Here is a 16,148-nt window from a genome sequence, read left to right as displayed (position 1 = left end):
GCATATGCGGGAGAGGATCGTATTGCCGCATGAGCATTAAGTGTCGCAGTATAAGCAAATAATTGAAATTTTAAAAAATATTTTACTGGCGTGTTTGTGTAAGGCCGCTTTCATTTGAATCTGACAATTTTGAGAACAGACCCCGTAGTGCTTTTGAATCAATTTCTTAATTTGTACACGTAAGAAGTAGATATATATTACATATTTGTTGAATGTTTACATGCACTGTAAGTAGTAAGATATCTCGACTGCATATTTTCTGTACGCGGCTTTTCCCATTATGATGTTCCTTTTTTTCAATGAGCTCACCGTTTGAATATCAGCAGTGTAACAAGAGACACGACGAATAGCTGGAAATCCGTCGACAGGTACCACACGTGCGGTATGACATTCTGGCACGAGGAAAAAAAGAGGGACATTGCACATAAACAAAGTTCACTGTTCTTAGCACTGAGAGAGAGAGCGAGAGAGAGCGCTTGGCTTGTGTCTACTCCCTTGGCCCGTCTAAGGTTCACGCTTGTTAGGCCAATAGGAACCCCCTAAACCGGCAATAGGTATCATTAGGACACAGAAAGCTTTTTAGCGAAACACACATATTTCTTCTGGCGTGTGTATAGTCAGCTGCATTCTACTCAGGGTGATTGAACGGCATCAAAAGAGAGAGAAGCGGTGGGGGACCGGTACGTTGAAAATGACCGGGTACGAAAAAGGTAAGGTTGGTAATTACATCCGAAATAAAGTTCGATGGAATACGTGGGAAGTGCAGGTGATGTAAAAATGAAGTTCGGTCATTGTAATGTACGCAATGCCAGTTCCTGCAAATCGGTTCTGCAGAAGTCCAAAAGGTAGAGGAAAGTTCACGAAAGGAAAAAAGTGTCATCCACCCGACTGCACCACGACCCTACAAAGAAAACCCATATGAGTTTCTAAGAAAGAAAGCGTCGAAGTTGAAACAGAATTTGTCCTGGTCCCGGGTAACTTGAATGTAGCGCCAAAGCCTTACCGAGACTGTCACTCCACCATCTGAGTTAACCAGGAGCTTGGACTATGGCAGAGAGACGGTGAAGTATTTGACAACTTGAATCGTCGAGTTATAAATACCACGCCGATAAGGCGTTGGTCCCAGGTTAGAATCGCGGACCAAGACAAATTCTTTTTCAGCTGCGAAATCCTTTTTCCGAAATAAAAATCATATATGGGTTTCCTTTGTAGCTTATTTGTGCTGAAGCGAGGAGATGACAGTTTTTCCATTTCAAGAAAACTTCCTTAAGCTTGCCAAGCAAGTTATTTTCATGAATTTAAAGAAACAAGTCCAAGGAGCTCACGCTGTCTATTTGGAAGGGCAAGGCATTTAACGTAATGTGCTTATCAGAATCAGTGGTGCCCGACTTGTTTTGGTCATGTAGCCTTCATAAAATATTTCATTAAATGTTTCCATGTGGATTTTCTGTGCATCAATGCGGGTGCATCAATGCATCAATCGGGTGAAGTAAACGCACACGCAAGAACTTTCGATTTAACCAATTGAGAATGCTGTATTCGATAACATTCCGAGAGCTCGTACAGCACGTATTTCTAATTTTATAAAGTGCAAGTTTCATGTGCAGTTTCATAAACGCAGTCATTTTAGTCGTTCTTAAATTGCCTGAACGAAGATCAGTTAAACCGACACGTAAAATAATTGCTTTACCGATTATGATCGATACTATGATTTATAAGTGAATTGCGCTAGGTTGATTGAAAATGAATGAACAAATATTATTAAAGGGCCCAAACACGAGACAAGGGAATATGTACAGGCAATACAACTCTTGTATTGAATGAACAAGCTTTATTTTGTGCTCTCCTTTAGGCTTCACTCCATTTGAACACTCAGAGTACGTCTGCCAAAGGCATTTCACTGTCCAAATTTTCGTTGACTTAGCTTAGAAGAACTTGACTGCCTATTCATTGTTCAAGCAGATGGCCATGTTCTCGCAACATCACAGCTTCTGCAGACAGTTCGCATCCCCTTTCCTGCTCGCCCTGTCACCTTTTAGCAGCTACCGCTCTTCCTCGTTGTACGTCTCCAATTTCTCATTGTTACCATAATTATTGCGAAGCTTTTAAAACTTATTTATCCTTACTTGCTGGTCCCTACTTGTGTCACGTATATGGCAAACATTGTAATTGTGGGTAAACTTCAGTTATTTGCAAGAGAGAAAAAAAAGATTACAAGATTGTGCAATTCACCACCGGCCCGTACTCGCGGAAAACTACCATTCTTCCAACTACCAACTACCAAACTACCATACCAACTAACCATTCCTTTTGTGCAGACCTCACGCACTTACATGACTGTGACGTGTATTTGAATAAAACTAATGTTGAAACAAGCGAAAGGTTCATGTAACTTAACGTTGAAGAGTAGGCCGCCAGCATTTGCAGTGAGAGTAATATGAAACGACGAAATGCACCATACAGTACATAAATGCCTTTCGTAAAGGCGTTTTCATAAAGAGTTTACACTTACTCGTTCGCTGATTCTGTCGAAATTACGGATCTGTAGAAGCAAGTGCCACCAATGAGAGGCCACCTCCTTCTGCAGATCTTGGAAGAACGCCTTCGTGTTGGGACCGGTGACGAAGGGCTGAAGCGCGTACAGGCACATGATGATGAAAAACAGTGGAATGCAAGTCCTGCAGAGAGAATGATATAATTACTCTCCTTAAAATGAAAACAGGAGAATGTCGTCATCTCTCCTCGACCTTGACCTCTTCGGCTAGGATGTCCGTTTACGTGTATAGAACTTTTTTTTCCCAATGCACTTCTGTAGTGTGATGAAAAACAAGAACACGGGCATTAAGGCTGCGGGTTAACTGAACCCTCTGCTTACCTAATGTGTATCGTATTCACATCCATGCGGAGATAATTGCTAAGCAGGGTCAGATTATTGTAGACACAGCCAGCACTGTGTCAAGCGCCGTTTTTATCAGCAGCCCTGTAGGTATAGTTTTTTCTTTAATTTTCCTTTTTCATTTTTTACTATGACTACGACTGAAGAAGCTGACAGTAAATTAAATGAGGATTTAATTACTACAAAACTACAAGGAGTAACTTAGAGGTAAACAAAAGACCACGTTCCTGCCATGTTCGCATTTTTTTCCTTCATAATCTCCAACACTTTGGAATAAAATAACATTGGCGCGTTTATTACAAATCCATCATAGTTCATTACGCGAGAGATTAAAGACTGGCTGTGCTTATCAACCCTGCCCTCATTGCTTTTTCCTAACATCACTCGATGCGAAATGAGTAATCATTATACAGATATCATTATGACGAAAGCTTCGAAGTTGAATTCGTGGTGATTGGAAGAATTTAGGCGATGCCGTAAAACTCGGAAGTAAATAAAGTCCCGCCCGGCCACCCTTCTTTCCGTCCGTCCGTCTGTCCGACCATCTATCCATCCATCCGAAACTTCCTTTTCACTTCATCCCCTCCCTCACCCCTAAGCTATTCCCAGCAACTTTATCTCACAATCAATTTGTCTGGAAACTAAGCTGTCTCATTTTGACAGCAGCAAGTTGCCAAAATCTACAAAAATAGGAATGTTACGAGCGGTATAATAGTTGTTGTAGCTTGACCAAGCAGATCTGGTAACTACGGAAGACTTAGACAAGTTTTTCTCTCATGCGCTAGGAGGAAGTTTGATGTACTTTGTATCTGATTTGTGAGTATGTGTAGTCTGTGTGAACTCTCTGCAAAGTTGATTGTAACTTCCCATTTATTGTGTACATTCGTAGGATGCATGATAAATATCCATATCATGGTCACACAACAAAATTCATTCACGAGCGAGTTGGTGGCCATTCATGATAAAATTCCGTGGGAACAGGACGACACAATAAGGCGAAAGCATAAGACGCTGTTCTCAACTGACATATTTATTACATCACACCTCTGCTAATAAGAAAAGAGGCCTACGGAACATGCTTGTCCTTTGGAATCATTTGTATTATTCGCTCTGTCGATTTGTCTCGGATGAAGGCTTCTCTCTGCATACGCTCCTCAGGTCTAGTTTCTGGTTTTTTTTTTCTAACAAGTGGAGGTATGGAGTAATAAATATTTCCGATGAGGGTATTGCCTCGTCCTGCCTCCTCGTAGTTTGGTCCTGTTCGCTCTAAAATGCACTTTGAATGGCTACGCATATTTGCCTCCTCAAAACGCAAAACAATCAGAAGCGCTTTTTACCTAATCAGCCGTCTGATAACGCCGATTACGAAGACGATTGGTCCATTTCTCCTCTGCCTTGTGACAGTAAAGCATAGAAAGAATCCGCTGCAAAAAAAAATAAGATATTGTCTCCGAGAATGCGAACACACGAATAGAATGTATGCGATATAATAAACAAGTATGTCATGTCAAAAATAATTATCACATGACCAATTCCCCGAATTGTTCCATCTAAATGCACAGTTTCACAAAAACGGGGATCTGGATACCACAGCCAACCAAAGAACCAAGAACAACACCTCCCTCCCCCCCCCAAAAAAAATATGTACGCTTCTGCGGCTTGACGGCATTTATATTAAGTTACAGGGACATTTCAATAGTCTTCACTATAGCTAAAGTGAAGTTGGGCTGTGTTATTCGCATATTCTATATAAGCCGGATTACACATTGCTATACTTGCCTCAGAAAAAAGAACGTGTCGACGCTGCTGAACCCAGCCGTTATGATCATAAATGACCACCTGTCTGATAGGAGGAACAAGTTGAGCAGCCCAGCTGAAAAGAGTAGAAAGAGTTTGCACTGAGTCACTCGGCGAATAGTAATGAATAGCTTCATATGCAGAACAAACAAAGTGGCCCACATTGAAATGACCACTGCCTCCTCAAGACGGCAGATTAGCCCAGCTAAAGTCGGTTAAGATTGCGTGCCAAAGCAAATGAATTGGTTCACACGGATCATGAAAGATAACATTGCACAGCTCAAGTTAATTCCGAAAACACTTAACGTATTCACGCGCCATCCGCAACTTCCGTGTTATGAGCCAAATCACATCTGAACACGAAACACATGCATGCATGAGCAAGAAGGCACCAGCGCTATTTTTCTTTCTGTCCACGTATTCCTCGAGGCCTTGACAATGTAGCATTGAAGTTTAGCTTAAGTCAGTGCAAATCATCCTCGTCACGCCTTTATCTTGAGCTTCAAAGCCAGCTCATAATGTCTAAAAGAGGACTACTGGTTTAGCACACAGATGAAGCACCAGGAAAGACAACACTATGATTGAGCGAGGCCAATTTAACTTGGAAGTCGCGTAGGGTTGAGTCAGGCAACTGGGCTGCCTGAGTCGTAACTTTTCGGAGCTCTCATAAATTGTCTGCTGTTGCATCCATTTTCGAAAGAACAAGCTCCTTTCTAACTGTCGACCATACCCAGTGGTCGTTGGGTGCAATACGAACCTTTAAAAAAAGGAACTCGCTGTTCCACCGCGAAGGTGAACCATCGAATGCAATACCTAATTAGTACACAGCTATACGAAGTAACGATATTAGTTTTATCAGTCGTGCACACTCGTAAAGATTCGTTTACGAACTAAGTTAACAAGCATGGTGTCACGCACGCACGAGCAAACGCAAATACACCTCACTGGATAACTGCGCACACTCGCTGTCAGAACGCTGGAGTGAGGAATACGGCGGAGCCAGCAGAAGCGGTGTTGCATTTTGTTCCAGCCAGCAAAGCTGTCTGCATTGAGGTCTTAGAATACAGCTTCTTTTGTGCATTTGTCGGGGGGCTTAGAGCACGAAAACTTTGACCTCCGCTGTGCACGAACACGCCGAGACATGTTTCGTTGCCTGGCGTTTCCATTCTGGCGCAAAGGAAAAATTTTGCGTTTAATGCGAGCGCTGTTATTCTTAAAGCGTACGAGAGAAATCGTTATACTTTTTCGTAAATACCGACTACTGCGCGAAATTGCGTGGATCATTCCAATAATTGAGAATGCAAGAAAACGTGACAAGTGACGTTATATGCAGGCACACACGCGATAATTTCTGTTCAGCCTACTGTGACATGCGCCAGAGACCTAAGGGTTAGCACTTCGTCCTGCTGGCTAAGGGTCATCTGTTTTAATCCTACCGCTAGAATAGAGAACCCCTAACATATATATATATATATATATATATATATATATATATATATATATATATATATATATGCTAGGGGTTATACATATTATATATATATATGCGAAATCCATGTTTTACATGGTGGTACAAGCATGTTGTACTTGGTGTCAGTGTTTGTTGGCTTCTCATTACTTGACTAATAAATATCGGGCCCCTCGGTTAACCCCCTTTCTTCTCGTCTATATATATATATATATATATATATATATATATGTATATATATATATATATATATATATATATATTATATATATATATTGTGTGTGTGTATGTTTGCGTGTGTTTGTGTGCGCGCGTGCGTGCGTGTGTGTGCGTGTGCGTGCGTGTGCGCGCGCGCGTGTTTGTGTGTGTGTGTGTGTGTGTGTGTGTGTGTGTGTGTGTGTGTGTGTGTGTGTGTGCGTGTGTGTGTGTGTGTGTGTGTGTGTGTGTCAGGCCCGTACCCAGGGTCTTTTTTTCTGGGAGGGGGGGGGGAGGCAGCCCAACGTAACTTTTCTATGCAAATGAGGGGAATGGGTACCTTTACTAGTACATATGTGAATAATGCCCGCCATTCACCATAAATACGCGCAAACCCGCAAAAGAGCAATCTCACATCTGACAGGTAACGCCTGTGAGATGCACCTCTCTTTTACTTTCTACACAAGAAACCACATCAAATGGACTCGCGCATGAATGAAGCGCAGGAAGAACACTGGCAAAAACTAGTGAACAAGCGAAAGTGTAAAGTAAGGATTTCTAGTAGCATGTTTTTTTTAATTAGCTGTGGAAGAATTCTACAAGAGCATACATTTTAGGAACAGTCACAGTTCCTTTGGATCCCCCCTTTACAGCTCTACTAAATCAGGTACCAAAACCGACTTGTATTGTTATTTGGGAAGTTGCGTAACGATGCGTGGTCGCCAGTCCCGTACAACCACGTAGAGCGCAAGACACTGCGGTTCTAGACGTACTGCTCGCACCGTGGTAGGTTAGAAAAACACCCACATTATCACAGCTGAGAAGTGGCTACGTCAGGCGGCTCAATAGATAACTGTAGAAGCCGCATTTTAGATACACGGAATTATTGTCCACTTTCGGCGGCGTTTTCAGTACTTCCTTTTTAAATAAAAAGATGCTGCTCTATAAATATTTTCGCAAAGAACGGGTAAACTTGTTAATTTTTGCTTTTTGTTCATGTTTGGTTATTGCCTTGGCCCTCTCCATTAGTAGACCACTTAATTTCTCAGCTCCTTGCGACTCTTGTTCCCAGTTGCCAATTTTACATTAAAACTGCTGTGCAAAAAGGGAAAAACCAGACGATGTAGCGGGTGACATTCATTCTGCTTATGGGTTTCAGGGTTATTGCATGCTTTGATGGTGGACGCTGTTTCGCATTATTTTATCTTCCACCTTATCTAACTCATATCGCGGGTATACGTTTCTGAGGATCTGGCAGCGTCACGGTGAGCCGTCACTCGAGGAAATAATGAAGCAAAACGAAAAGTTAAACGCAACTGGAATTTTTTTCTGGCTGCAGCTCGTTCGACGAGCATACAGACCAGCTGACTAGAAACTGAGTCCCTTTCCTGGTCCCTGCATCAGTCTAAACAAAGAAGGTTGAACTGACCAAGCAACAGCACTGTGCGTGGCCGTTGCAAGACATGGTGACAACCGAACGCATCTCGGAAAATTGATGAGAAATCTGGCCTTCACACCCCAGGAGATGCCGATAACCACAGCCAGCGTAAGACGCAGCGCTGACGGAACAAGAAGGTAGCTGGCGCGGACTGGCGAGTTCTTCACGAGCAGGTTGCTTTGTAGCGTGAACCAAGACAATCCGCGCTTAAATGCCCTTCGGACAACGTCGGTGTTTCCTTCCAAATACTCGCCGATGCCTTTAGGCTCCGTGTCTGCTCATTGCTGTTTAGAGAAGGCTTCCACGCTCATTATTCCGAGGAAGCCATCGTCTTCCTCGTCGTCTTGCGACGGGGGATCGATGGGGCCGAGTGATAGGCAGTCGGCGTCACAGTGTTTTCGTCCGGACGTGTAGATTACCGTGACGTCATATTCTTCCAGTCTGAGGCTCCACCGCGCCAGCCGTCCTGAAGGGTCCTTTAAGTTAGCTACTCAACACAGCGCTTGATGGTCACTGACGACTTTGAATGGCTTGCCATATGGGTAAGGGCGGAGTTTAGCTGTAGCCCAAATAATGGCAAGGCATTCCTTTTCAGTAGTAGAATAATTGCCTTCCACTTTTGGCAGCGACCCGCTACCATAAGACATCACCCGTTCAAGCCCGTCTTTCCTCTAGACTAGGACGGCACCAAGGCCTGTGCTACTGGCGTCAGTGTGGATTTCGGTATCGGCGTCTTCATCGAAGTGTGCAAGTACCGGTGGCGAGTGCATGCGTCCTTTGGATTCTTGAAATGCGTCGGCCTGTGGCGTTTCCCATTTGAACTCGACATCACATTTGGTTAGATGTGTTAGTGGCTCAGCGATGCGGGAAAAGTCCTTGACAAAGCGCCTGTAGTAGGCGCACATGGCAAGGAATCTACGCGCTGCCTTCTTGTGGGTGAACTGCAGGAACTTTGCGATGGCAGCTGTCTTCTGCTGGTTGGGCCGTACTCCAGATTTGCTGATGACGTGGCCTAGAAACACAAGCTCATCGTAAGCGAAGCGGCAGTTTTCCGGCTTCAGAGTGAGCCCTGATGACTTGATGGCCTCTAATACTGCCGCAAGCCGCCCAAGGTGATCATAGAAATTTCCGGCGAAGACAACGACGTTGTCCAAGTAAGCAAGACACGTCCGCCACTTCAATCTTGCTAACGCCATGTCCATGACGCGCGCAAACGTTGCAGGCACCGAGCATAGTTCGAATGACATGACCTCGAACTCGTAGAGGCCGTCTGGCGTGATGAAGGCGGTCTTTTCGCGATCTCTCTCGTCGATATCTATTTGCCAGTAGCCAGACTTGAGGACCATTGATAAGAACCATTTAGCGTTCCAGAGCCGATCGAATGAGTCGTCTCTCCGTGGAAGGGGGTATGCGTCCTTTTTCGTGATCGTGTTCAGTCGACGATAATCGACGCAGAAACGTAGGGTTCCGTCCTTTTCCTTCACCGGGACTACTGGAGATGGCCACAGACTTTTCGACGACTGGATGATGTCGTCGCGCAGCATTTTGTCGACTTGGTGCCTAATAGCTTCACGTTCTCGCGTCGAAACTTGTAAGGGCTCTGACGGAGTGGTCGAGCGCACTCTTCGGTTATTATGCGATGCTTTGCAACTGGTGTTTGTCGAATGCTCGATGACATCGAAAAGCGGTCTTTATGCCGTCGGAGAAGAGTGCTGAGCTGTTGCTGCTTACTCATGGTGATACCTGGATTTACGTCGAAGTCTGATTCGGGAACTATGGTCGCCGGGGTAGATGCGACAGAATCTGAGAGGACAAACGCATTGCTGGCTTCCAGAAGTTCCTCGAAGTTTCCTCGATTGTCGTGTCCTTGTTGATGTGTTTGAACTCCTGGCTGAAGTTTGTCAGCAACACTTCTATTTTTCCTCCGTGCAGTCGAGCGATCCCTCCTGCAACGCAAATTTCACGGCCTAGCAGTAGGCGTTGGTCACCATTGATGAAGCTTTCTACGTCGGCAGGTGTTTTGGTGCCGATGGAAATGACAATGCCGGAACGGGGCGGCAGGCTGACTTGACTTTCGAGCACGCTCAAGGCATGGTGGCTACGAGAGCTCTCCGGCGGTATCTCTTGATCATCCGACAGGGTTCTGGACTTCGACTTCAGGTCGATGACTGCGCCGTGTTGGTTTAAGAAGTTAATGCCGAGAATGACGTCGCGTGAACATTGTTGGCGGATAATGAAGGTGGCAGGGCAAGTCCGGTCACGAACGGTAATTCTTGCCGTGCAGATTCCAGTCGGCGTGATGAGGCGTCCTCCAGCAGTCCGAATTTGAGGGCCTTCGCATGCAGTCTTAACTTTCTTCAACTGGGCGGCGATGGGTCCATTCATGACGGAGTAATCGGCTCCTGTGTCTACTAAGGCGGTGACTGCGTAGCCATCGAGAAGCACGTTGAGTTCGGTGGTTCTTCGTCTTGCGTTACTTAGGTCTTGGCGTCGGATCACGGCTGCGTCGCGTTGACCTGTGGCTTGTACATGACGTCCTCATTTTGCCTTTCATCGGCGTATTCGTTGCTTCCGGATTTCGTCGGGACGGCGGCGCGTCTTTGTTATGTCGTCGAGGTAGTCTTTTCGGCGTCTTCGGCGGTGGATCTTCGTCAGTTTGACGAACAGCAACCGCACCTCCATCAGTTACTGCTTTTTGTTTTCCGTATACGGGCTTGCAGAGCGGCCCCAGGCTGGGCCAGTGTATGGTTGGTGCTGCGGTGACAGGTAGCGCCCTGGTGACGGCGAACGGGACGGTCGTCGAGGGCTCCACTGAGTGGCGGCGAGGTAGTCGGCGATATTGCGAGGTCGTTCGCGAAGCTGTGGTCTCGGCGCGTTAAGGGCGAAGCCTCGGAGTCCCATCTCCCGGTACGGGCATCGGCGGTAGATGTGCCCGGCTTCTCCGCAGTGATAGCAAAGCGGACGGTGGTCGGGGGCACGCCAAACGTCAGTCTTCCTTGGAATGCTACGTGGGGTGACGGTTTGGTGTGCTGGCGGCGTGGTGGTGGCGGACGACGGAACTGTGTCGTCACTGGGCCCTGCCGTGGGCGCAGAGGGGGAACGTGACGGTGGGCAACAGCGGCGTATGTCATCGCTTGCGGCTGAGGCTGCAGCGATTCAGGGGCTATTCCGAGTTGCTGTGGGAACTCCTCACGGACGGCGTCGGCACTTGAAGCCACTTGAGGCTGTAATGAAGGGAACAGCTTCTGTAGCTCCTGCCGCACGACCGCTCGGATAGTCTCGCTCAGATCGTCGGTGGCAAGTGAATGAACTCCAGCGTAGTTTGTCGAGTTCGTGCGGCAGATAAATTGCCGGTTCCGAATTTCCAGTGTCTCCTCGATGCTGGTGGCCTCGCGAAGAAACTCGTCGACGGTCTTCGGTGGGCTCTGTACCATTCTGGCGAAAAGTTCCTGCTTTACACCACGCATCAGTAGGAGGACTTTCTGCTCTTCTGACATTTCCGGGTTGGCGTGGCGGAATAGGCGGCTCATTTCTTCTGTAAAAATTGTGGTGGTCTCATTAGGCAGCTGCACTAGGGTTTCTAGTAGCGCTTGGGCTCATTCTCGGCGTACGACGCTTGTGCATGTCTGCAGGAAGCCGCTTCGGAACAGGTCCCACGTTGTTAAGGTGGCTTCTCGGTTCTCGAACCACGTCCTAGCTATGCCTTCCAATCCAAAAAAGACATATCTAAGTTTTTGGTCGCTGTTCCAGCGGTTAAATGCAGCGACCCTCTCATACGTCTGAAGCCCGGTTTCCGGGTCCTGAAATGTTGAACCGCGGAACGTCGGAGCCTCCCTGGGCTGCTGCAGCACGATGGGAGACGCTGGGAGTGCCACTGGGATTGACTGGGCGACGATTTTCCTGGTCGTCTCAGGCAAAAGTCCCAGCTCCGGGGTCAGTCCTTACAGCCTCCGCCTACCTCGCTGCTTCTTGGCGACGTTGTTGTTGTTTGCCGCGTTCGGGATTGGGTGACGGCTTTGTGGGGGCGTCCGGTACATGAACGTAAGGCACCTCCACCAGATGTCACGTAGTAGTGACGGTTGAGGACACAGCAAGAAAACTATTAATGGCGAAACTAACTTTATTGGGCGAACATGTACCCAGAAAAACAGGCTACACAGTGCTCAACCAAAACGGCGAACACAGTCGGCTATCATCGAAAATCTGATCAGCGAGTCAAGCGCGTCGGCTTTTACAGATCAGTCATCGAATGTTCAAGAGTAAATGCTGGGACCCGCGTGCCTGGCGTGCCTTCCACAAAGTTCTACGCCATTGCCGTCGCGCATGCATGCAATCAGATTACTCAAGGTTCGGCGACAATAGACAGCGGATAGAAGCATCGATAACATTCTAGAAACTTCCGATACATGTAGACGCGTCCTGTGATGAGCGATAACATTTCTTAGACGGTAAAAGCGCTCATACGTACAAGATAAACGAGTTCACATGTCAATATCATTATTAAAAATCGGACTCCTCGGTTACCCCGTTCCTTGTTTTTCATATATACATATACTTATGAAACGAAGCATTTCGCGGCAGTCCCGAAGGTATAACATTCAAAAACGAAAACAGACGAACGCAATGGCATATGTTTCTACGCACGTTTAGGTCGGAGGGCCGGCCTTCGTCGGAGTGTAATATACGTATATATTCATCAAACATCAGGGCAACCAGGGGCATGTACACGGTGACATATCGGCCAACAGTTTTACCTTGCACAAAATCCGGAATTGGCCAACAAAAGCGAGATTGAGGCATATCCGATGCGGAAATGTTGTGGTAACTTGCTAACAAAGCCTTTTTTTTTTCAGAATACGAAATTCCCGGCCTTTATTTATGTGCCCCTCTTCTCGTTCCCTACATTGAACTACGCGTTCCAGGTGTTTCTGCACGCGATCATTTTCGTCAAGCTCGTTGGCGAACAGCACCATCATCGGCGGTGAACCCCAGAAAATTTATTTACTTCAGAAAAATGCGCTTGTTGCGGAATTACCGCACAGACAAAGATTTATTGCGCGATAGTTTCCATAACAACGCGTTTGCTCTCTGCACTCGCGCGCATGCGCGATTGTAGTCGTCAGGAGCACGAGCATTTCTTCAGCGAGAGTTAAGTAATTTCTTTACGGTTCAGTCGCGTTACGATCCACAACCAACGTCACCACTAACCGACACTGTCTGGCTGATGTCGGTAGGAGCGTAAGCTAAGCAAATATCGCCAGAAGAGAGGAACGAAAACACAAGCGAAGCACGCATGGCCTACTCACACCACGTGTCTGACATTACCGAGCCGCAGTGGCCGAGGGCAATGTGGACGATGCCGTAAAAGCGCATGCCGTGCAGAAACTGCAGGGTGTAGTGGTCTGGCTTATTTTTGTCGGCAACCTTGAGCAGCATGCGGGTGTTGGATGTCGCCGAAAAGGCCGCGATGAATTCGAACAGAGCACCTGAAAAGAAAGTAGCCCGCGCACATTTCCGTCAGGGTCGATAACGACATGCATTTGTGGCGACACGATCAGGTCAGCGCGATCTATACGGTTTCGCGAGCCCTTCATTTGCGGCAGTACAACAGGATCCACGAGGCAGGGGTGGCTGGGCCGATGAGTTAGCAGAATCGCGTCACAATCGGCAACGAATCGCGATTCGCCGGCAGGGAGCTATACATGATTCTCGTTCACTGAATAATTCCTGTCGTTTTAACACCGCTTAGTACCGCAGAGACGACTGAACCAAAATATTAACGGATGGACGAATGAATTTACTCACAGCTCCTATAGATCCATCCTGTCTCTTAGATTCACTAAACCTTTCAGCGGCACTGACGTACCGACGCTGTTCCACGTTTCGACCCCGCCATATTCTTTTTGACATTTCTTTTGTCAGATAGTAATGTAAGAACGACACAAAAGACGCACTTGCCAGTTTCCATATACTTTTTTTTAATTTCTTCACAAGCAAATACAAACAGTTGTGTTTGTTATGCAGTATCCGAGAGAAAAACCCGACACTGGGGGCGCGTCACGTCTGGAAAACAACCGACTCTGAAAGGGCTAACCTTGATCCTTTCGCTTATTACGCCTCTCCCTCCTTCAAGGCATTGCCTTCAGCGCGACTAGGTCAAGAACAATCGATCGTTGCACCGATACAAACCGGCTTCGAATTGAACGGTACTATAATAACCTTCTATCCAGCAAAGGAAACAGTGCGCATGTAGACAGCATCAGGTCGAGCAACATCGTTGTCTAAACTTGTTTTTAAGTGCTCGCACGCTACGGTATCGTGAAATATACGAAAATGGATTCCACGTACTGCGGCTTTTCTTGCTTTTTGGCTCTCGGTTCATGAAGCAGTCGACATAGGTACCAGCTGCGACGGCGATGAGTAGGGTACATAAAAACACCCTGTAAGAGGAAGTACTCTATATTTTTTAATATGCTTCAAAAGCGACAGCTTGATTCTTAAAGCATGATGTCATAAAAAAAGTGAAGTCTTTATGCTGTGGTAATGTAACAAAGTTCAAATAAAGGAACTAAATTTGGCAACATTATAGCCGCAATAACTAGTTGAGTCAGAGGGGTTGTTGAAAACAATGGCCAGCATGTATGCGTATTTCATGTCCTTAAAAAATGTTATCTATTGCTACGTGTGCTATGCCACACGGCTTAAACATTTGAGTGGTGAAACACAATATTTGGAGGATGTATAACTGTAATTTTATTTATTCGTAGAAGAAAAAGAAGAGCAATTAGATTACCCGGCACTCATTCACTGCATAGACTGTTTAGAGACAAACCAACCAGCTTCTCCTACTTTGAAAGCAAAAGCACACTGAGACTTTCACAGCCTATACAGCTACACTATCAACTACAAAACTTGCTCTCACTACAGTTTGCTTGTCAATAGCTCTTCAAGACCTCAGTACGTTTACCTGTGCCTTTATGTAAACGTCAAAGTAGAAAACACGTACAAACTACTATCAAGAGTGTCCCCTTCATTTGGCTATATACTTGTCTTAAAGTGGCTACTTCTGACACGCTGGTAACTTGCAATTTTCCAAAGGCGGGGGTAAAACAAGGGTAGCAATGTGTTTGCGACCCCAGAAATCTACCAGTCGCATGCATTCGGAGCGGAAATTTGCCAAGAAAACAAAAGTATTCGTTTCCCCAAGTTACAGGTAGGTGCGTGTTCTTGATACCCGCCGTTATAAGAAACGCACTACGAGGGTCGAGCTCATGTGTGTAGCTGCCATTCGCATTTCCAAAACAAATCCATTTATCCTTCTACGTTTACATCTAAATCAAGGCTTGTGCGAAGTAAATGGTCGTCCATTTTTGCAGGCGACGGCCGCTCGTTATTTATTTTGTGAAAGATAAGTGTAATAAAATGTTTAACGAGTGGCAAAATGCGTTCACTTGTTTCAAAAGAACATCAAATTCGAAGAAAGGTATGTTTTCGCTCACTGTTGCTTTAACGTTGGTGGTATTATTCATGTTCTCCTAAACGTAGAAAAATGATAACCTAGGTCTCTTTAGGGACAGCTATTTCACAATCCCGGTATACTGCTAAGGCAAGAATAATAAAGCAAACGAAAACATGAACAATATAGAAGTGTCACAAATGGTGTTGTCATATTAGGCGGCTACTACACAACACATCTAGTGTGTCTATATGGCTGCTGGGAAGCGTCTTTCTCTACGCATGCACTCAATCATTGCCACTTTAGAATAATATCTTGCTTGCGATGGGCCCGCCAACGGCTAAGCTCCGTAGGCACTGTGCTCAAAAAAAACCGTGAGATACCTTACTGCTCTCTGGTGTAGCACAGTACTCACGTTTGCTGATGTAAGGGACTTCGTGGCATGAAAGCCTTTCTCCCACAACACTTTTCCTCATCGACAATGGAGAAGGCAGAAAAATGTTCCGGTACATCTTTATTTGAGCACTACACCACCAGGTGTCGTACAGACATGGCGATTCGCGTTTCTGCCCCCATGTATTGCTTTAATGGCGACGTTGATTTTTTTACAGCAAATCTGTTATTGTTCTAGTTGGTCGCGATTTTTCGTGGGCTTGTTCAGCGCTTCCCTAAAAAAAGAGTACTACCACATTGCGGCCACAACCAATCATGCAGACATCAAACAGTTGCTGGAAAAGAGTCTTGTCTTTGCGTTACCGCCTAAGTGAATTTTGTTTCATCATACATTCCAATTACAATCCAAATCTATCATGTTTACAGCTTGTGTCAAGTCATACTTCATCAATTTTCTGATGCAATTTAAAAATTTCAATTCATTCAAAAAAATAACTTGCGCTTG

The 16,148-nt window shown here is 45.8% G+C and overlaps 1 protein-coding gene across 4 annotated transcripts in view; it reads right to left on the bottom strand.

The window, feature by feature from the left end:
* Positions 1-16,148, bottom strand: part of LOC139056050 (nose resistant to fluoxetine protein 6-like) — an 81,612-nt gene that overhangs the window by 28,890 nt on the left and 36,574 nt on the right. For all 4 annotated transcript variants that reach the window (XR_011512113.1, XM_070533868.1, XM_070533870.1 and 1 more), the window contains 6 exons: positions 14,143-14,234; positions 13,101-13,280; positions 4,676-4,769; positions 4,234-4,320; positions 2,513-2,678; positions 310-392 (listed from right to left, as the gene is read on the bottom strand). Coding sequence is in view for 3 of the 4 variants with exons in the window: in XM_070533868.1 (XP_070389969.1) it covers positions 310-392; positions 2,513-2,678; positions 4,234-4,320; positions 4,676-4,769; positions 13,101-13,280; positions 14,143-14,234 (702 nt within the window). In the remaining variant the exon portion in view is untranslated. The remainder of the gene's footprint in view (positions 1-309; positions 393-2,512; positions 2,679-4,233; positions 4,321-4,675; positions 4,770-13,100; positions 13,281-14,142; positions 14,235-16,148) is intronic.

This window comes from Dermacentor albipictus, chromosome 2 (assembly GCF_038994185.2).
Source record: "Dermacentor albipictus isolate Rhodes 1998 colony chromosome 2, USDA_Dalb.pri_finalv2, whole genome shotgun sequence".
NCBI classification, from domain to species: Eukaryota; Metazoa; Arthropoda; class Arachnida; order Ixodida; family Ixodidae; genus Dermacentor; species Dermacentor albipictus.
The sequence above is the reverse complement of the archived record's forward strand: the minus strand, read 5'-3'. Positions and strand labels throughout refer to the sequence as shown.